Raw genomic sequence first — 22060 nt, 5'->3', positions numbered from 1 at the left:
CTTATTTCATGATGCCAGCATTACCCTGATACCAAAACTGGGCAATGACATATCAAAAAAATAAAACTACAGGCCAATATCCCTGAGGAACATAGATGCAAAAATCCTTAATAAAATACTCACAAACCAAATCCTAGCAACAGCACATCAAAAAGATTATGCACCATGATCAAGAGGACTTTATCCCAGGGATGCAAGAATGGTTCCATATATTTTGAATCAAGAAATGTGGTACATCACATCAGGAGAATGAAAGAAACAAACCATACAATCTACTTAATAGATGCAGAAAAAGCATTTGATAAAATTCAACATCTCTTCATGATAAAATCTCTTAACAAATTAGGTATAGAAGGAAAGTATCTTAACACAATAAAGGCCATATATGACAAATGCACAGCTAACAGTATACTTTCAGCTTTTTTCTTGAGAACTGGAACAAGACAAGGACGCCCACTCTCACCAATATTATTTAACACAGTACTAGAAGTCCTAGCCAGAGCAATTAGGCAAAAGAAAGCAAGTAAGGGCGTCCAAATTGGAAAGGAGAAAGCCAAATTACCCCCGTTTGCAGATGACATGATTTTATATAGAGAGAAACCTAATGACTCTACTAAAAACCTCTTAGATCTGATAAACATTCAATAAAGTTGCAGGATGGAAAATTAACATTCAGGAATCAGTAGCATTTCTATATACCGACAAGGAACGAGTGGAAAAAGAAATCAAGAAAGCAATCCCATTTACGGTAGCAAGAACAACAATGGAAATACTTAGGAATAAATTTAACCAAGGAAGTGAAAGATCTGTACAATGAGAACTATAAAATGCTGATTAAAGACATTAAAGAAGACACAATAAAATGAAAAGACATCCTATGTTCATGGATTGGAAGAATCAATATTGTCAAAATGACCATATTACCCAAAGCAATCTACAGAGTCAATGCAATCCCTATCCAACTACCAATGACATACTTCACAGAAATAGAAAAAATAATCTTAAAATTTATATGGAAAACAAGAGACCCCAAATAGACAAAGCAATCCTTAGCAGTAAAAACAAAGTGGGAGGCAACACATTCCCTGACTAAATACAAAGCTACATAACCAAGATAGCATGGTACAGAGACGAAAACACACATAGACCAGTGGAACAGAATACAGAATCTGTAAATAAATCTATGTGCCTACAGCCAACTGATTTTTTACAAAGGGGCCAAGAACATACATTGGGGAAAGGACAGTCTATGCAATAAATGGTGCTGGGAAAACTAGAGTGCATATGCAGAAGAATGAAACTAGACCTTTATCTCTTACCATACAAAAATCAACTCAAAATGGATTATAAACAAATGTAAAACTGGAAACTATAAGAGTACTAGGATAAAACACAGGGGAAATGCTTCAGGATACAGGACCTGGGAAAGATTTTATGTATAAGATCTCAAAAGCAAAGGCAACAAAAGCAAAAATAAATGAATGGCATTATATGAAACTAAAAAGCCTCTGCACAGCAAAGGAAGCAATCAGCAGTGTAAAGAGACAACCTGCAGAGTGAGAGAAAATATTTGCAAACTATTTATCTGACAAGTAATTAATATCCAGAATACACAAAAACTCCAACAACTTAACAATAAAAAAAACTAGTAATCTGATTAAAAAATGGGCAAAGGAGCTGAACAGACATTTCTCAAAAGAAGACATAAAGATGGCCAACAGGTGTATGAAAAAATGCTCTACATCACTAATCATCAGAGAAATGCAAATTAAAACCAGAGTGAGATAACATGTCACCCAATTAGAATGGCTATTATCAAAAAGACAGAAAATAACAAACACCAACAAAGATGCTGAGAATGGGGAATTCATGCATTGTTTGTGGGGATGTAAATTAGTACAGCTATTATGGAATACAGTACAGAGGTTTCTCAAAAAAGACCAGTGGAACAGAATAGAGGATCTGGAAATAAATCCACGTGCCTACAGCCAACTGATTTTTGACAAAGGGTCCAAATAACAAAGGTTATTCATAGAAAAACTACAAATAGAACTACTATATGATTCAGCAATTTCACTACTGGGTATTTATACAAAGGAATGGAAATCGACATGTTGAAGGGACACCTGCACTCCCATCACGTGTATCGTGGCTCTATTCACAATAGCCAAGATATGGAACCAACTTAAATGTCCGTCAATGGATGATTGGATAAAGAAAATGTGGTATATATACACAATGGAATATTACTCGCCATAAGTAAAATGAAATTCTGCCATTTGCAGCAACATGGATGAGCTTAGTGAAAATTATGTTAAGTGAAGTAAGCCAGGCACAGATAGAGAAATATTGCATGTTCTCACTCATATGTGGAAGCTAAAAATGTTGATTTTACAGAAGTAGAGAGTAGAATAGTGGTTACTAGAGACTGGTAAGGGGAGGGGAGATAGGAAGAAGATGGTCAATGGATACAAAATTGCAGCTAGATAGGAAGAATGAGATCTAGTGCTCTGTAGTACTGTAGAGAGGCTGCAGTTAACAACAAATTACTGTATAACTTCAAGTAGCTAGTTGAGAGGGTTTTGAATGTTCCCAACACAAGGAGGTGACAAATGTTAGAGGTGATGGATATGCTAATTACCCTGATATGATCATTGCACCCTTTACAAATGTACTGAAATATCACATTGTACTCTGTAAATATATACAATTATCATGGGTCAAATAAGGAAAAAAAAAATTAAAAACAAAAAAAAAATTCAGAGGCAGACGTATAGTAAATGTTACCAGAAACTGGGGAGGGTGGGGGGTGGGAGATTAATGGGAAGTTGTTGCTTAATGGGTACAGAGTTTATGTTTAGTGTGATGAAAAAAAAAAAATTTTTTTTTTTTTTTTGATGACCAGTAAGGGGATCTTAACCCTTGACTTGGTGTTGTCAGCACCACGGTCTCCCAAGTGAGCCAACCAGCCATCCCTACTATATAGGGATCCGAACCCATGGCCTTGATGTTATCAGCACCACACTCTCCCAAGTGAGACACGGGCCGGCCCTGAAAAAGTTTTTGAAATAGAAACAGCATTGTGAATGTAATTAATTCCACATAATTGTATGTTTAAAAATGGTTAAAATGGCAAATCTTATGTTATATTTTATGTTATAAATATTTTACCATATAAATAACACATTTTTTTACCAAATAAAAAAAATGCTATGAGATAAAACAAAACAAAACAAAACATAAAAAGAAAAAGAGAAAAAGAAAAAAATATGCCATATCTTTTAGCATAAAAATAAATAAAGGAAAATAAAAAAGAAGAAAGAGCAGAGAATAGTGCTCAGTGTCAAATGCTGCCAAGACCTCATAGCTGGCAATGACTGGATATTGTGGACCGGCTTTAGCAAATAAGGAGACAGCTGGCGACTTGGCCAGAGCAGTTGTAGCATGTTGGGGACGTGCTGCATCTTATTGAATGAAGCGGAGGTTAAAAATGGAGTATGATTTTAGAGATTCTTTGTGGTTACATTTTTAAAACACAAATCTCTCTACTTCCCTTTCTCCCGTGAAACTATAGAGAGACGGGAAGATGGAAACCTTAATAGGCACCAAAGAAAAACTTGCTCACTATTAAAATTTTTTTTACCTACTGTTGGTAACTTGTTTCCCACCTTTGAAAACCATGTCTAGTTTGCTGTTGAGTATGCAGTTTCTTTTTAAACAGGGATGTGTAGTTTCTTTGACTCTTGGTACACATTGTAGTTTTCTTTTTATTATACGCACATATTTTGGAGAAGGTGATTACATAATAGGAGCTCAAAATAGCTTAGTTTCTTGGGACCAGGCAGAGTCACAGATATTCCTATTTTGGCAGTCCCCTGTTGCACAGCAGCCATCAGACCTGGGTCCTTCTGCTCATAGAGTTGTGACATTTGCGCTGCATCCCAGCTGGCCCCACAGATCGAGTTTATAAAATCTAAATGGCAATGTGTTTTATTTTCAAATTAAGCTTAGTTAAAATTAATTTTGTTTTGAGACTTTTGAGGATTTCACAACACACTCTGAAATAATTGGTCACACCCTGGGGTGTTGCCTAAGAAAATATAGCCCTGATTCTGCATTTTCCATTGTCCCCAAAGATCTTGTTCATAGTAGCGTATTAAAAAGCAAATAGTATTATTGGTGATAGGAGACTGCATGTGGGTGTGGAGGGCACTTTCTTTGCAGTGATAACATTTTTGCTTAAGTCCACCAGAAAATAAACTGTTCAAATTTTTTGTTTAGGAGGCAACATAGGTTGTTGGGAAAAGAAGCAACTTGGAAACCGTTTCTTCTCTCTCTTTAAATAATCTTGTTTAACCTCTTATTTTACTCCCTGGGAAAATGATATTTGTACTTACTGCCTCCTTAGTGATATGAAACAACTAAATACCATGTGTATGTGTATGTGGAGAGAGATAATCACTTTTTTGTAAGATGACACTGTATAGTATTATAACACAATTAATCCAGACTGGTTGGGCTTATATTTTTTGATTAATTTTACTATTTCAAATGTGTATGTTTAAGAACTTTAAAATAAATGAGATTAAAAAGTGAGAAATGAATGTGGTGTCTTCAAAGCACAGTCATAAATCTAAATCTCATTTGGGAAAGAAGATGGGCTAATTGCATTTTTACATTTAGGACATGTCAGTTCTTTGTCTATGTAGGAGCTTATTATGCATTTGGTAGGTGATTTTGGGGGAGGTCTTTTTATCGTTTATATGCTTTTTATTGAAGGATGTGCAGAAAAATTGGTCAACTCTAATTAATGCCTTTGAGCTTTTCTCCTTGCTACAGTGTTGGGTAGACAGTTTGATGGAACACAAGAGATAATATGTAGAATGCATTGCAATGCAGTGACAGGCATGGTGCTAATCATTTGACATGCATTACCTCACTTAATTCTCTGAGAGTAGCTATATTATTCCCATTTTACAGAAGAATTGGAGACACAAGCTAAATAACTTGGCTAGGACTGTACAAGTAGGGGTTTAGGGTGGGATTCCATCTCAAGCATTCTGACTTCATAGCTTGTACTCTTAACTCCATACCAACTCTCAATTACTATTGATTAAAATCTGTTTAATTCATCTGGGTAACTACGCCCTTTTACAGTAAACATTTGAAAATGTTAGTTCAGTGGCCAATAATAAATGAAAAGATGCTCACCCAGTAGTCAGGAAAATGCAAATTAAAAGTAATGCAATACCAGTTTTTCAGTAATTGAAAAAATTAGGCAGTTTTCCAGCATCCAATGCTGGCAAGGGTGAGGAGAAGACAGTCTTATATGTAACTAGTGGGAGTAAAAAACTGCTTCGACTTTTGTGTAATGTAATCTGGCAGTGTTTATTAAAATTTTAAATATACCATTTGACTGAGCTAGCAATTTATTTTATAGACATACCTTCACCATTATGTGAGGATATAGGTACAAGGATTTTACTGTGCTGTTTGTAATAGCAAAACATGGGAAACAACTAGAAGGTGTAGAATGGTTGAGTAAATTATGTTATATCCATAATATGGCAGGGGGCACAGAGCTGAGAATGCCTCGTCAAAGGCAGGCTAGCTCCCAGAGAGAGAAGTCCCCTAGGGCCTGAGCTGGGCCTGCTTGGTGGCTCCTCCCAGATTCACATTGGTTAAGCCATCCCTCCTTCCCTGGGGAGGAGGGGGTCAGGGGATCAGGGTGTAGGGGTGGAAATGGTCCTTCCATATTTTCTCTCCTAGGGAATGGAGTGGAAATTACCCTCTCTATATAAAAAATATAAGGAATGGGGAATGTTCTCCACACCCACCATACAATGGATTATTATGCAACTTTTAAAAAAAGTACAAGTTAGCCCAATATGATTTGCCTTGGAAAGATGTCCATCTATTGTTGAGTGAAATATCAAATTAGAGGGTAGTTTTTGTACCAGGATTACATTAAACTAAAAGAGAAATCAATGTATATGTGATACCAGAGGAGAGGGTCTGGGGAGGTCCGATCGCCAACCTCAACACACCCCGTCCTCTACCAGGTTCTTGATTCTGCCATAGGAAAGAATTCAAGAGCAGAGTCACAGGAGGAAGTGAAAAACAGGTTTAATGTAAAGAATGAAAAATACAGACTTCACAGGGAAAGTGCAGGCTGGCTCCAGAGAGTGAGTGGCAGCCACAGCAAGTTTAATACAAAAGAAAGAAATACACGCTGTACAAAGGGCAGGCTGGCTCCAGAGTGGAACAGCACCCTGGTAAGGTCAAGTTTAACGTAAAAAGTGAGTAATACATACCTCGTAGGTGAAGTGTGGGCTGGCTCAGAGAGAGCAAGCAACAGCCCCGTCTTCTTCCTAGACTCTACTTTTATAGTTTGGCTCTCTCTATATATTCATACTACCTAATATATATGCAACTAAGGAGGTGGTTCCCAGGTATGTAACCTAGTCTTGCACATGCTCCGTTGATCTCTTTCAGAGCATGTTCATCTGTCAAATTCCACTACACGCTTGGTGCTCTCTAGCACCCTCCAGTGGAAGATCATTCATAGGATAAACTTTTTACTGTGCGTGTTCAGCATCAAGGTTACGTAAGTCTGCCTCCTGTGGTCTCAATCTCTACATGTTGGTACCAAAAATAGGTGCCACAAGCCATCATAGCTCAGGGCTCAGAGGTGGGGATTGAGTCCTAGGGGAGTGGTTTGAGACCCAGGGCAGTGGCCTGAAACTGGATCCCAGGGGGACTGAGCATTTCCTGTCTCATATGGATGAGGGAGTCAGTGTGAAAAACACACTCTTTCCTCTACACTCTTACCCAACAGCAATCAACACAGAAAACAGACTTCTGACTTCTCTGACCAAATGTGTGGGGATTTCTTCCCACTAGCAAACAAGCCAGCAATTCTCCAGTGAACAGCAGCTGGGTGTCCTCTAATTCAATTCAATTTGCACACTATCTACTTGGAGATAGCATCAGATCCCACAGGTTGAGGGCTCAGTCCCCAAGACTGCCTGCACTTCAGATACTTGTTGCAAGTCCAGGCCTCTGGAACTTCTGATCGACCAGCTATACATCAGGTTTCCCTCAACCCCTTCCTTGGGTTCGATCAGTTTGCTAGAGTGTCTCACAGAACCCAGGGAAACACATACTTACACTTACTGTTTTTTTTTTTTTATAAAGAATACTACAAAGGATCCAGACTAACAGATGCATGTATAGAGGAAGGGGTGTGGAGCTTCCATGCCCTCCCCAGGTGTGCCACCCTCCAGGAACCTCCATGTGTTCAGCTATCCCTAAGTTCTCCGAATCCAGGCCTCTCGGGTTTTTAATGGAGGCTTTATTATGTAGGCATGATTGATTAAATCACTGGCTGCTGGTGATCAACTTAACTTTCAGTCCTTCTCCCTTCCTTGGAAGTTGGGGAGGTGGGACTACAAGTCCCACCTTCGTCTATGTTGAAGCTACCCTAGGGGCTGCCTGCCATCTTTAGCATATGGAAAGACTCATCACTGGAGAGTCTAGGGATTTTAGGAGTTATATGTCAGAAGACGGAATGAAGACCAAATATATTTTTTAACAATATCACAATGGGTATATTTGTGGATTTTTTAAGTATAGAAAAAATTTTTAAAGAATATATTCTGATCCGCTAAGGAGGAAGGCAGATGGTTGGTGTAGAAGGGTAGGGATGAAGGGACTGTGAGCTTTTTCATGTACACCTCTGTATTGTTCGATGTGTTAAAATGAGCTTTTACTAATTTTATAATAAAATGAAATTAGGTAAAAAAATAAACTCTATGGCTTCTTTCAATTGACTGCCTTTGGATGTAGTTTTACTTTATGCCTCGAAGAAGTACCCAAAGTTCTTACAACATTTGTTCAGTCTTGGGAATATAGGATATTTGTTTGATTAGCTTGGATGGCTTTTACCCATTCTATATGGACAGATTGTTTTTCCTATTCATTTTCAAACCTTTGAAAAGTTAGGTATGCAACATGCTATGCCTTTCTCGTCAGGTCAGAAATCAGCGTGTATGGAGCGGCAAGGCAGTGTTAGAGCTACAAAATGCAGTCACAGTTTGTCAGCCAGCACATATGGACAGTCTGTCAAAAAAGTTTAAATCCATAAAGATGCTATAGTTCACATTGGACATGTAGTTTTGCATCCATTTATACAGTGGAAGCAGATCTGTCTGTAAAGTCAGGAAACTGGCCATAGTAGTAGCCTTTTCCCTCTGTGGACCAGTTTCCTTACCCACAAAATGAGGAGCTTGGACCCAGATGATCATGGATTGTCAGAGATTCTCTTGTCTATTTTATGCCTGATTAAAAATCTTTCATCACTCTAATATATGCTCACCAGACTGCCTCTTACTTCTCAATTAGCATCATGATGAATTAAAGCTGTGGATCTGAGCCCGGGCTGAATATTTTAATTACTGGGAACTTCAAAAAAATTTTAAAAGGATGCCTGTGCCCTGCCCCCCCTCCCAACTCAGCCTCCAGGTCTGATCTGGAGTGGGGCCCTAATATCAGACCCTTTTAATTTTACTTTTTTAGAATATAGCTCCCTGGTTGACTCCAGGGTTCAGTGTTGAGAGCCATTTTCTGACTTTACAGTTTGTAGCTAACCTAATACTTGTGGAGCTTTATAGTTTACAGAGAACTTTCATATCCCATTTAGTGCCCACTCCAATCTTATGGAGTAGATGTTATTATCCCATATAACCTTGTAAGTGGTGGTAGTCTCTCAGTTGAGGTAACTTTTTATTATGGCACCAGACTGAGAGAAGGCGACTCCAGGCCCAGCTGGGTGAACCTGGGTCATCCGAAAAATTTCAGGTTTCATGAATACATGTATATATATATATACACACACACACACACGCACATACACACTATATATGTATGAATACACGTACATTCCATATTAAATATATGTTTATATTATAGATACATTTTATATATACACGTTGTATACATTAGATATTAAATATATGTATATATTATACTGTAATATACACATATTTAATACAATGGTACTTCAAAAAGTTGATGGAAAAATAGAATTAAATGGTAATACGCATCTTTCCATGAAGTTTTTGAAGTACCCTGGTATTAAATATATATATATGTATGTATAATTATATGTACACATCATACACACACACACACACACACACACATGCATGCACACGCATACATGTGCTGCTGGTGATCTTTATCTTGTATGAAACTTGACATACCCACACCCCAGTCAAGGTTATAAAGTTGCCCCAAACATTTCACTTCCTCATTCAGTGGTGTCCCTTTCCACAGTGTGCACCCCTCACCCCTCTGGAGGCCCAGGGTTCTTCACTCAGACTGTTATTCCCAGATGGGTCCATCTGGCCCCCTGCACCCGCTTTACTTCCATCCCACATCCGAGGCTGGTGGGGAATCATTGGAACTCACTTGGGACCCGAGTCAGGACACCTGAGTTCTAGTCCTGACTCTGACGTTCAGAGGCTGTGTGATGCAGGCCAAGTCACTTGTTATCTCTGGGCTCCAGTTTCCTCAACTGGAAAATGAGATGCTGGAATTTAGTGAGAAGGTTGAGTTAAGTGAACTATAGCGTACTGGCTAAGCAGATGGGCTCAGGGACTAGACTCCCTGGGTTTAAATTCCAGTGTTGCCACCGAGTAGGTGTATGATTTTTGTGTAAATTTCTTAACCTCTCTGTGACTTAATTTCCTTATCTATAAAATGGACCCCTCAAAGAACCTCAAAGAGTTGTGAAAATAAAGGAGTTGTACAGGCAAAAGGACTTAGGTCCTGGCATTTAGTCAGCAGTAAGCATTTGTAACTGGCAAATAGTTAATTAACACTTTTGGAGAAATTTTATTTCCAGAGGAGGTGGGTGACAGCATGTATGTGGACAGGGTTTTTCAGGACTCCTAAATGGTCCTGAATTCTATACAGTCTTCCCTGCCTGCTGGGCCAAAGATTATATGGATATGATTTATGGGGTGGGAGGTAAGCTGCAGGCAGATCCTTAAAAGAGATCACATACATATTTCAGGGTTTTTCCTTGCCATGGCTAAAGAGAGAGCATAATCATCTCCCCCACCCCCTTATATCCACTGGAGTCAGTTTTAAAAAGGGTTTTCATTCTAAATCATGACTAATATATGTGGCAAGATATTTGCAGAGTAAGGTAAGCCCAAAGTCTTCCTATCCAGTTAAAACTCTGAGTATATAAGGATTCTTTCTCTGGGAATTAAGAGAGGGGTTATCTCATTCTAGAGGTTCTGATGATCTACTCTGAACTGGTAGAAAAAGGCATGGTATGATGGTATGTAAGTATGAAAACTAGAGGGAGAGAGAGAGAGAGAGAGAGAGAGAGAGAGAGAGAGAGAGAGAGGGAGGGAGGGAGGGAGGGGGAAAGGGAGAGGGAGAGAGAGAGAGAGAATTTATGCAAGCCTCAAAGAACAGTTGTTGGGAGGATTTTCCACCCTAGCAGCCTACTTCACATCTCCCTTGTGCAGCACTGAGATCTGGAGAGGCAACCGCATGCAGGGACTAGGCATCTCAGTTTGACTTGTGGTGCTGCCCTACAGCTGAGTGTTGGGTGGCCAATGACATTGTGTCCGAGTTTCCTAGTAGGTCACTGAGGGTTGCTGAGAAGACAAAATAGATAATAGATGGGAAGCATGCAGAGTAACAGCCAACAGTGTGGAGCCCCTGGCACATAATACATGCTCAAGAAATGCTGATTATTATTATTGCTTTAAAACTTGTGTGTTTGAAACAAAGGCTGAAGGTTAGTGAATCTTTCAATATGTATAAACCCATTACAGGCTAATGAGCAGGGAGGTAGGAGCAGGAGCTGGAGGCCCCTCTCAGGAGCTGTTTCAGTGGATGAGTTACCCCCAGGGGGGTGGGAGGCTCCAGCTCATACAGAGGCTCACAGCAACCACACAGCCTTTGCTTTGGGGCTTGCTCACATTCCACGTGTAGCAGCAGAGAAAATGAAGTCTGTTTCATTCCATGTGATTGAGTAAAGGATTTTTGCCGAGCAGTGTTGTGGGCTGAACTATGTTCCCCCAAAATTCAGATGTTGAAGTCCTAACCTCCAGTACCCCAGAATGTGACTGTATTTGGAGACAGGGCTTTAAAAGAAGTAATTCTTTTAAAATGAGGCTATTCGGGATGATCCTGATCCAGTCTGACTTGTGTCCTTGTAAGAAGAGGAGATGAAGACAGACACACAGAGAGAAGACCATGTGAAGACACAGGGAGAAGACGGCTATCTGCAAGCCAAGGAGAGAGGCCCCAGAAAAAACCAACCCTGCTGACACCTTGATCTTGGACTTCCAGCCTCCAGAACTGTGAGGAAGTAAATATCTGTTGTTTAAGCCACTCAGTCTGTGGTACTTGGTTATAGCAGCCCTAGCAAATTAATACAGGTAGCTACTAAGTTCCCCCTGAGTGATAATATTTCTGGGGAGAATGTTGGGAGGTGATTGAAGCAGTATAGTATAATGAATAAGTTCTCAGGCTAGCTTTTAAACCCTGGCTCTACTACCCACTAACTTTGTGACTTGCACATTGTGCTTAACCATTTTAGTGTGCATTTTCCTCCTATGTAAAGGGAGAATAAACTACTTCATAAGGTTGTTGTAAGGCTTAAACGAGGCATTTGTGTAAGGTTGATCACTGTGCCTGACACATGGTAAGCACTCAATAAATGACATTTATTGTTAAGATGAGGTGAAATATCAATTAAGAAGGTTGTTTGGTTATAAATTGTGCACATTGATTATCAGTCAAATAATATTTGCTTATCCACAAGCTTGGAAAAAAATGGGCTCTTTATAGATTTAGAAACATTTCTTGCTGACATTCCAAGGAGTGTGAAATGAAAGTCTAACAAGGATGTCTTTGAAAGTGCAAAGTAGCCAAAGAATGTGGTACAGACACTTTCTGTTTTTGGTACAGAAAGGAATAGCATTGTTAGTATTCTTCCCCGTCCACATTTATTTGTAGGGGGCACTGTGTGGTGGAAGAATGGCTTGCCTTTAAATAAGGAATTGTTTAATTAGATAGGTTTATCTTGGAGCATATAAGGCAGTGTTGCTAAGAAAAACATTCCAGGCCTGGACAGTTGCCTGCACCTCACTGGTGAGCCACTGGCAAGCCACTGTAGTAGGGTGATCATTTTGGACTATTAATATTTGCTGTTTGTTAAAAATAGCCTGTTTGCATCTCTTCATTAGAAGGAAGGCAACGTTTTTAACTCCTGGCTAAGTACATTTTTTCATTGGAAGAATATGAAGGCCATGGAACAGAAATCCCTGAATCATGCCTTTTTAGAAGCACATTAGAGTAGAAAGATTTAAGGCGTATTTGAAAATTGCAGCACAGTTTGATTGTGGTTTGGTGGAATAAGAAGCCAAATACTTGGGTATGTGTTTTATTTGCTTGCAGTGACTTTGAAATCTTGCAAGAGTTGTGGAAATTGAGCTCTTGCTGAATCTGTGATGTGAGTCTTGCTTGTGTTGATCAAAACAGCTGTGCTCTGCTGTTTCCTTATGCATAAGGGCCCGCACAGTACTGTCATTGTGGGGAGCGTATTGTGGGATGTCACAAATGAAAGTGCAGCTTTCTTTGCTGCTGTGGAAGAAGTGGATCAGTAGAAAAGTAAAAACTTTGCACATGTTCCTTTTAAATGTGGAGTTTATTAAAGAGCATCATGGTATATATTTTCCATTCTCTTTGGCCACCTGCCTTATTACTCTTGACATTTTGCTGCCTCTAAAAAGTATGTTTTTCTTGAAGATGAGATTTTTCTTTTTACATGTAGACCTCTTCCTGACTGCTCCCTAGGCTTTATTTGTAGTAGGTGCTAATAAGTGCAACCCTGAGGCTAGAGCAAGTAGAACTAAATAAGGATATCTTTCTGGGGGAAGAAGAGTTGGGTACCAGCCAGAAGCATTATGAGTTTCTTAGAGTATCCCAGTTGTGTGTATGTGAGTATATGGGAAATTCCACGTGGAATTTTATGATTTCAAACTGTGAAAAAAATTTACAAAAAAATTTGCCTAGATTCCATCCTAACATAATAGCTATATATTCAGTTTTACGTGTTATCTTGGCCTTTTTCTATATGCCACTGTTTTTTTTCTTTTAGCATAGTTGTAAATATACGTACAATTTTATACTCTTTCTGTTAGTTACGGCGAATGCTTTTCATTTTATTACAGGTGCTTTATAATGCCCACTTTTTTTTTTTTTTTTTTTTTTTTTGTCCTTTTTCGTGACCAGCACTCAGCCAGTGAGTGCACCGGCCAGTTCTATATAGGATCCGAACCCGCGGCGGGAGCGTCGCAGCGCTCCCAGCGCCGCACTCTACCAAGTGCGCCACGGGCTCGGCCCTATAATGCCCATTTTTAATAGTGGCATACTGTCCTATTGAGTGGGTTCACCACGGATTACTCTCCCTCTATTTTCCTCTACTTAAGTTGCTTTTACTTCATTTTGTTTTGCAAATGATGCCTCAACATTTTTATAACATTTAGCTTTCTATCATCCAATGAATAAATTTCCAAGAGTCAGTCAAAAGTTACAGCTTGTAGAAAACACTACCATATTACTTTAGATAAGGATGGTAATGCAGGTGCATTCTTCGGTTGTTTCATGGGTGGACCAGTATCTTTACTAGTGTTGAACTTCAGATTCCTCCTTCTTTTCGGTACTAGAAATAATGCTGAGGTGAATATTTTTCATGCAAATTTTTGTGCATATTTCCAATAGTGGCAATAATGGTGGGTTTAAAATTTACAGCCACAGACACACTATGCCAAAAATGTAACTTTTTAATTTCTCCTTACTAAATTTAACGTGGCTTTCAAGCTACCTTGCCATTTTGGGGCAACTCACTTCCAGTGTGAGACTGGTTACATAAAAGGGTTGTCACCTCTTCACTCGGGGCTGATCTAAGGCCTGAGGAGTTTACAGACCTTCCTGGCCTTGGGGAGGGCATCTGGTCCTGCCGTGCGGGCGGTGCTGGCCTCTGCTCAGGTGGAGCTCATCCTTGTGGTTTTGGTCTTGGCCTCTTGTGGCTGGATCTGCTGCCCCTGCAGCCCCTTCCATGGCTCAGGGTGGCAGGTTCACACTCAATGTTTTCCTCCCTCCAATTGCATGACCTTTTCAGGTCTGCCAGCTCTCATCCTGCCTCTCTGCTGTTGCCAGAGCCTGTGAGGGGGCCCATGAGGGGGCCTATAGGTGCCTCAGCTCTGTGTACTTCGTCACCCACTCAGCCTCCTGGAAGCACGCTGCCCTGCAGGGCTGGCCGCCTCCCGTGGCCATGCTCTGAGAAGCCAGGCAACCATCTCGGCTACTGGGATACCTTCATCGTTCTTCCACACGTCCCTAGGGATCCCATCAGTTTCTGTAGTCTCAGCATCATTGCGCCCAACCCTGTACCTGCATATCCAAGTTCTGTCTCCACTGAAACTGGGGACACCTCTTCTTCAGACTGCTGACCAAACTTTTTATCTCCCGTTAAATTAAAATACAGAAAAGTAGCCCTTTCACCTTTCAGAGTTTTTCTTTCCTCCATAATTATGGAAACTCTTTGTGTTAATTTCTTCAGCTTTGCTTTTGATTTAGGAAGACAAGCTTTTAGAACTAAACAGAAAAAAATCTTTCTCCAATTTCTGGAAACTGCTTTGACTTTCAGATTTGTCTGTGCTTTAGGTTTACAAAACTCTACTTAGGAGCTGGAAAACCCAGAGACAGACCCTTGATCCTAAGCTGTGTTGCTTCTCCCTTTGGAAGAAAGGACACAGAAGACTTTGCTGTCTGAATATTGGGTGGGAGAGGGAAGCTGTACAAGGCAGGCAGGGAGGAGTGAGGAAACAGCATATGATCACTTTGGAGAAAGATTTGATTTCTTAAGTCCCAAACCAGGAACTCTTTTGCCAAATGTTGCATCTCTAAATGGACACATTTTTTCCTCTGGGTAGTTCTGGACATAAGAAAAGAGACCCAGCAATCAGACCTCACTGCTTTGGCCCTTTACCTAAGAGCCCCTGCTTGTGGGTGGGAAAGCACTCTTGCTGGTATTAAAGGGTTGGAGAAGGAACTGTTGGGTTTGTCACTTCTAATACGATATGGGCCAACGGTTATCCCTTCCATCTTTTACACCTCTTCCAAACAGATGCTCTGCTGGGAACCAAATCTAAGTCTGCGATGCATCTTGATGTGGAATGTGATAAAATGAGAGCAAATTCACACACGGGTGAAACAGTAAAGGTTTCTGTTCCCTTTCCCCCGCAGGTGAATTTCGTGGCTTGCCAGCTATTTGCTTTGTTTGCTGCTTTCTGGTTTCGCATCTACTTAAGTCCTGGTAAATCCAGTTCTGATGTCCGGCATGCATTTGCCACCATTTTTGGCATCTACTTTGTCATTTTTTGTTTTGGCTGGTGAGTATGAGCCTCATAAATTCTAATATTTATCATTTGGATGTTTGGTGGCAATATTCTTGACATTGCACTAGGTAAGAAATATACGGTATTGCAAAATACCATATTGCAAAATAAGTATTGTAAAATTTTGTAATATTGTAAAATATTGTAAAAATCTTACCATAAAATAATGTGGATATTGCAGGAATCTCTCTATTTACCATAGGTACCTGGAATCAATAACTGACTATCCATTGGAAGTCAATGCAATGAATTTTTTCTTAAAATTAGTCTTCTACTGATCTGAACCTCCCACCCCTGCTATGTAAATGGGGTGCTATAGGTTTAATTTTTCCCAGCGAGGAACTTTTTGCTAATAATGGTAGCTATTGGTGTATTTCTTGCATTACTGCTAGAGACATTGCTGTTAGTCCTACATCTCGTCAGAACAGAACAATAGTTTCAGTGAAGGTCTTAGGGAATGTGAGTCGTGCTATAGCAGAGAAAGCCCATAGACTGGACTTAACCTATACTAGGTAAGCTGGGCAAATTCCCAGGGATTGGCACTTCTTAGGGAAGAAGTTTTAGGAGCAACATTTCTAGAAGTACAAACTAAGAAAATTAGTGAATTTGTTCAAGGAATTGTACTAGAATACTGCTCCTTCTCCTTGAAGAAAAATTAGAGAAAGGATAAGTGTTTTAAATCAGCCACCAGGTAAAAGTCTTGGTATCTGGGGAAGCCCAGTTTTGGTACTGATACTTTAAAATGTAAAACAATAAAGTTCTGGAGAAAGAACTCTTCTCTCTGGACTCTCAATTGAATATATGAAAAATGTAGAAGCGTTCCATTTATGGATGCCCGATATTTCTAGTGCTGCAGATGGCAGACTATGCCATGATTTTTTGGTGTCATTTCAAGATATAGCATATTAATTGCATAGAACAAAAATATTTGATTTATTTTCTCTCACATAAACACGGGGTAACTGATCACTTACTTCTTAGAGGGGGTGGAGGTGGGGTAGCAGTATGGGTGGCCAAAAGGTATGTTAATATGAAATACATTCAGTGTCCCCTGCCATTATGTCTTAAAGGTACTCTGTGCATCTTTTTGTGCTGGTGTTAGTGTGCTATGGAATCATGGTCACTGCAAGTGTATCCAATATTCACAGGTAAGACCTTGGGAATGAATAATGCAATAAGGTTTTTTGTGATCTTTGAAATGTATTTCCAGAGTAAAGGTGCACCTTCCCCATTTGCCACAAGTGGAGTATTCTGAGTTCTCTAGGATTTCACATGGAGGGACGGAGAGCCCTAAATGCTGGGAGTCTTCGTAGCAGGCTTTATGAAAAAGGTGGGATGTAAACTGGGCCTCAGGTGAGAGAGAGTATATCAGCATTAGGCAGCTCTCTTTGTGATAGCCCCAAACTGCAAACAGCCCAAATGTTCACAGTGGGATACTACTTAGCAAGAAAAAGGAACAAATGATTTATTTACACATGGCAATGTTGTGGATGAATTGCAAAATAAAGATGCTGACTGAATGAAGCCACACAAATTCTATTCTAGAAAATGCAAATGAATCTATAGTGACAGAAGATAGGACGTTCCAGGGGGTGACATGGTGCAGGGAGATGTGGAAAGGATCACCAAGAGACAGGAGGAAACTTTTTGGGGGTAAAGGATATGTCCACTATCTTGAGTTCGATGAAGGTTGCTCGGTGTTTACATATGCCAAAACTTATTAAACTGCATATTTTAAATACATGCAATAAAGCTGTTAAAAAAGGAAGAAATATTTTTGGATGAAATATTGTTTATGATGTTTTGATTTCATAGTACAGAAGTCATTTAGTTCTACCTTGAAGGCTCCATGGTTGGATAATCAACCGGGATACCTGGGGTATCTGTTTTGCATTGTGTCTGTTTCCCATGGTCTTTCTGAACACTCAGTATTAACTCTGCATTTCAGGAGCACTGGAATGTAAACTCTCTGGAAACAAAGACCTTTGTCTTGTTCACTGTTGTATCCCCTAAGCCTAGAACAATATCTGGTGTAAGTCAGGGCTCAATAAATATTTATGGAATGAATGACTGAGTGACTTTTAAAAGATATTTGCCCTTTTGTGGCTTCTTTTCTGACTCCTTCTCTGAAAAGCAGATGCCTTATTTTGGCTTCAGAAAGCTCTTTGATTAATAAGACTATTAGCACAATAGTTTTCTTTCTTAACGTTCGCTATGAACTTTTCAGTATCCAATCTTTTAGTTACCTATAATACGTTTCTGGTTTTCAAGGGAAAATATTTTAGTATTCCTTTAAATTTTATTGTCACTCGACATAGTATCCAAATGAGCTCTGAAAATTTGAATTCTAATCATGTCTCTTCTCAGTGCCCTCTGTGAAGGGGATAGTATCATTTTTTTCAGAAGGGAAACAAGAAATTCATTTTTCTAATTTGGAAAGAATGGGCTTGGGAAATGTTTCGTATGATGACAAAATACTTATAAAAGCTTTTTTTTTGTTTTGTGATTTAGTGGGGTGGGTAAAAATGCTTGGCTTTTCCTAAACTTGATTTTGGAGGTTATTAAATGATTAATAATAATATTGGTTCATGTTTATAGCACATTTCCAAGTACCTTACAAGCTGCAATTTGTCAGCTCTCTCCCCCCCGTGATGGGGTATGGTCCATTTTTCAGAGGGTCAGGGACTTACATGCCCACTTGTTCTTTGTCAGGCCCAGGTTCACTGTGTTCCAGGTTTGCACTATTCCATTCCAGTCACTAGGAGTGGAATACCCCAGCCTTGGCAGAGCCAAGTGGTTTACAGACAGCTTTGTCTGTTTCTCTGCAGTAATATTGTGGTAGCAGAGGGCTATGCCATCAGACAAACAAGGGAAGATGCCAGAACAAGTTCTTTCCTTTTTATTTGCTTGTGTGGTTGCCAGTATTGCAGAAGTAGGGAGTGGTTCCCGGTTCCCGATGGATGGGCTCAATGTAAATTAAAAAAGAAAAAAAAAAAAAATCCAAAGTTATTTCCTATCGGCTCAGGGAAAGCATGCTAGCCAGGAAATCTGGGTCCTCCTAGCAGCGTGAGTTCGGACGAGTCATGCAGCTTCTCTGTACATCAGATTTCCTGCTTATAAAATGAGGAGTTTGTAGTAGTTTGAACGTAAGTTCTCTTCAAGACTGTGCTTTCATGATTCTTTGTAAATTGCTCTCCTTTCCCTCCACCGACCGAGCCAGTAGTGGGAGTTCTGTCATATGTCTGGGAAGAGGAGGGGAAAGGTTAACATTTGCTGCCCTAGAGAATTAATCCGTTTCTGGACTGATTGCTGTTCAGGATTTGTTTAGAGAGTTCTCGGGGGTACCACCTCTGTGTCCTTCCCGAGCAGCAATGTTGGGCAGAAGTGACAGGCATCAATTGACCTTATATGAACCAACCAGAAGAGAACACAGTTCGTATCTCCTAGGATGGAGGCCTTATGTGAGAACTCAGTGACGTACTTATCAATTCTGGAATCTCCGCTTTGTGCCAAGTCCCAGGCCAAGCTCTTTTTAATATATCATCTTTCATTATTTTTAATACATAAGCTATTATTTAATATATCATTTAGTATATTATTTCATATTTCATTTCATTATTTCAAATATATTCTTTCTAGGACAACTCTATGGGCTATAATTTTTTTTTCCCCGAGACGAGGAAATGAAAGCTCAGAGAGGTGTAGAAGTGTATAGTTTGATGAATTTTCTCAAAGTGAACAGACCCATGCAGCCACCACCCAGGTCAAAAAGGAGAATACGACTATTACTTATGTTCCGATCTCTACCACACACCTCCTTCCTAAAATAACCACCTTGCTAACTTCTCAGACCATGGATTACTTTTGCCATTGCTGGAGCTGAACTCATATCGGTCTGTTTCCAGAACAGATGTTCTGTCTACCACTCCTGGATTCCTTAGATTTTTTGGGTTTGGCCAGGACATTCGGGCACGAATGCATTGCCCTGTTGTACTGGGACTCAGCACTCGGCTGCATCCTTGACAGGCGGGATCTTATTACAACAATTGAATGGAACCTGCTTTACCCTCTGAGTCAGGGTTAGGTATGGGCCTTTGCTCCGTTGAGGACAGAGGGGACCTAGCAGGGTGCTGTATTTGAAACGGTCCTGAAAGAATCTGTCTTTTGAATCTGCCTTGAACTGGTTGGAGAAAGGGAGCGGGTGCTGGAGACAACAGGCCTTACTCCATTTTGCCCTGGCTTTGATTCTTAAGGGAATTTTTTCTTAGTCATTTTGTTGACCATTTCCTAGTTTGGAAAGGGTTCAGGATGAACCCAAGGAAAGGGGAAATTGTTTAGTAACATCTTTGTTTGCAGATAATGTTAGAGCACTTAAAATTATGCAGTGCTTTAGAGTTAACAGAACTCCTTCACGCTTGGTACCTGGCTATTCCTTGTTACTAAGTGAATTTTTATCATCCCTGCTTAGGTCAACGTAGTCTTCATGAGTTATTTTAATGTGAATATGTGAATTTCAATATAATTTAATATCAGAATATACGCCTTCCCTGTTTTATGACACATGTTTAAAAGTTACACCTTCTGAATTTGTGTCTGTATCTGATGGGCTACTAAACCAAAATGTGTGATGTGTTTATTTCAGTTCATTTCAACTGACAGTAATTGAACCCTCCCTATGTGTCAAGTCAAAGGTTGGGATGCTCAAGGTCACAATGAGTTGGGGAAATAGACACACACATAAATAATTTTAATATTGTGGTTATGTATGTTAGCATGTAGTACTAGAGAAATACAGACAGTGGAGCATTGAATCGTGCTGGGGGTGGGAGAGCAGGAGATAGGGCGGGCTAGATGGAGCAAGACTGAGCCAGGTGACATGGAAGAGATGACATTGGATCTGAGCCTTATCTGATAAGTAGGCAGGTTCCAGATTGACTGTAGGGTGGAGAATGGAGTTGTAGGCAGAGAAAGGAGAAGAAAGACATCTGGCCTGAAATACAGGATGTAGTTGTGGAATGTGTGCAGTCCAGTGTCGTTTAAACATAAGGTGGACATGGAGCATGGCTGGAGACGAGTCCAGAAAGGCAAAGTCGAGCTCGGTGTGTGAAGCTCCTTGCACGCTGTGCTCAGGAGTTTTGATTTGACTGGATAGTGGGATCCATTGGAGACTTCTAAGAAGAGGAGCATTCACGTAGTTGCTTCATTTGACACACAATAGTAGAGGGACATGGTGAACAAAACATACATGACCATCTTTGCCTTCATGGAGCTTACAGTTTGCTAAGAGAGACAGTAGTTAATCAGATTGTCTTAGCTCAGGCTGTTATAACGAAGTGCCATAGACTGCGTGGCTTAAAACAACAGAGATTTACTTCTTAGTTCTGGAGGCTGGAAGTCCAAGATCAGGGTGCCCATATGTTCTGGTGAGGGCCCCCTTCTGGGTTGTAGACTGCCACCTTCCTGTGTCCTCATGTGGCAGAGAGAGAGTGAGGGAGTTCTCTGGGGTCTCTTTTACAAGGGTGCTAATCCCAGTCATGAGGGCTTCACTCTCATGACCTAATTATCTCCCAAAGGCCCCACCTCCTGACAACGTCACATTGGGGGTTAGGATTTCAACATATGAATTTTGGGGAGACATAAACATTCAGTCCATTGCACAGATTATGACATATATTTATAATTATAAATTGATGAATGTTATAAATGACAGGAGTACTTATATAAGGACACATGTGTTGCTAGTCTTTACTGTGTGGTGGTCAGGAACACCTCTCTGAAGAAAGCCAGGGAGTCATGGTGACTAAATGGTCATTGAAGTTTGAAGGAGAGATAGGGAAGGTCCTGAGCAGAACTTGGGGATGCTACACTTAGGTGTAGGAAGATGAGCTGAGCAAGGAGCCTTGGAAGAATTTACCAGAGAGGTGGGAAGGAAACAAGGAGAATGGAAGCCAAGAGAACAAAGTCTTGAAAGAAGGGAGTGTTCAGCAGTGTGGAGATGGTTTGAATTTTGTGAAGATCATCATGCAAACATGATGGTTTTTGCAGAGAATCTTAGTGCCAGACCTTACAGGTCAGCAGCCCCCAGCCCTGGCTGTACGTTGGAATTACACCTGCCAGTGCACTTGGCTCTAATTAAACTAGAGCAGCTGGGCTGGGTCCCAGGTATCTGTATGTAGTTTGCAGAGCTCCTCAGGTGGTTCCCTTATAATGCAAGGCTGAGAACCACTGTGGTGATCCTGGGGAGAAGAGAGGAAAGGCTCAGTTACAGCAGTGGGTGGAAGGTGAGGAGCAGGGTTGGACTGGGATGTAGCTGGACCAGATAGGACTTTATGACCAATAGCATGTAGAGGGGGAGGGAGAGGAGGAATAGAACATTTATTGAGTGCATTATTGTCATGTACACTGATCTGATTATTTGTGTTTTTGGTTTCAGATACTCCTTTTTTGTGGCAATGGGATACCTTACAATATGCCACATCAGCCGAATATACATCTTTCACTATGGAATTCTCACTACAGATTTTTCTGGGTGAGTATTTTAATTTGTGGGAGAGGGGAGGGTGTCGACT

The 22060-nt window shown here is 40.2% G+C and overlaps 1 protein-coding gene across 1 annotated transcript in view; it reads left to right on the top strand.

Annotated features, from left to right (window-relative positions):
* Positions 1 to 22060, top strand: part of MBOAT1 (membrane bound O-acyltransferase domain containing 1) — a 104453-nt gene that overhangs the window by 39719 nt on the left and 42674 nt on the right. The window contains exons 2-4 of the mRNA XM_063097055.1: positions 15340 to 15485; positions 16562 to 16639; positions 21925 to 22020. Of these exons, the coding sequence (XP_062953125.1) occupies positions 15340 to 15485; positions 16562 to 16639; positions 21925 to 22020 (320 nt within the window). The remainder of the gene's footprint in view (positions 1 to 15339; positions 15486 to 16561; positions 16640 to 21924; positions 22021 to 22060) is intronic.

Source organism: Cynocephalus volans, chromosome 5 (assembly GCF_027409185.1).
Source record: "Cynocephalus volans isolate mCynVol1 chromosome 5, mCynVol1.pri, whole genome shotgun sequence".
Taxonomy (NCBI): domain Eukaryota; kingdom Metazoa; phylum Chordata; class Mammalia; order Dermoptera; family Cynocephalidae; genus Cynocephalus; species Cynocephalus volans.
Note: the sequence above shows the minus strand (reverse complement) of the source record. Positions and strands in the feature narration are given on the sequence as shown.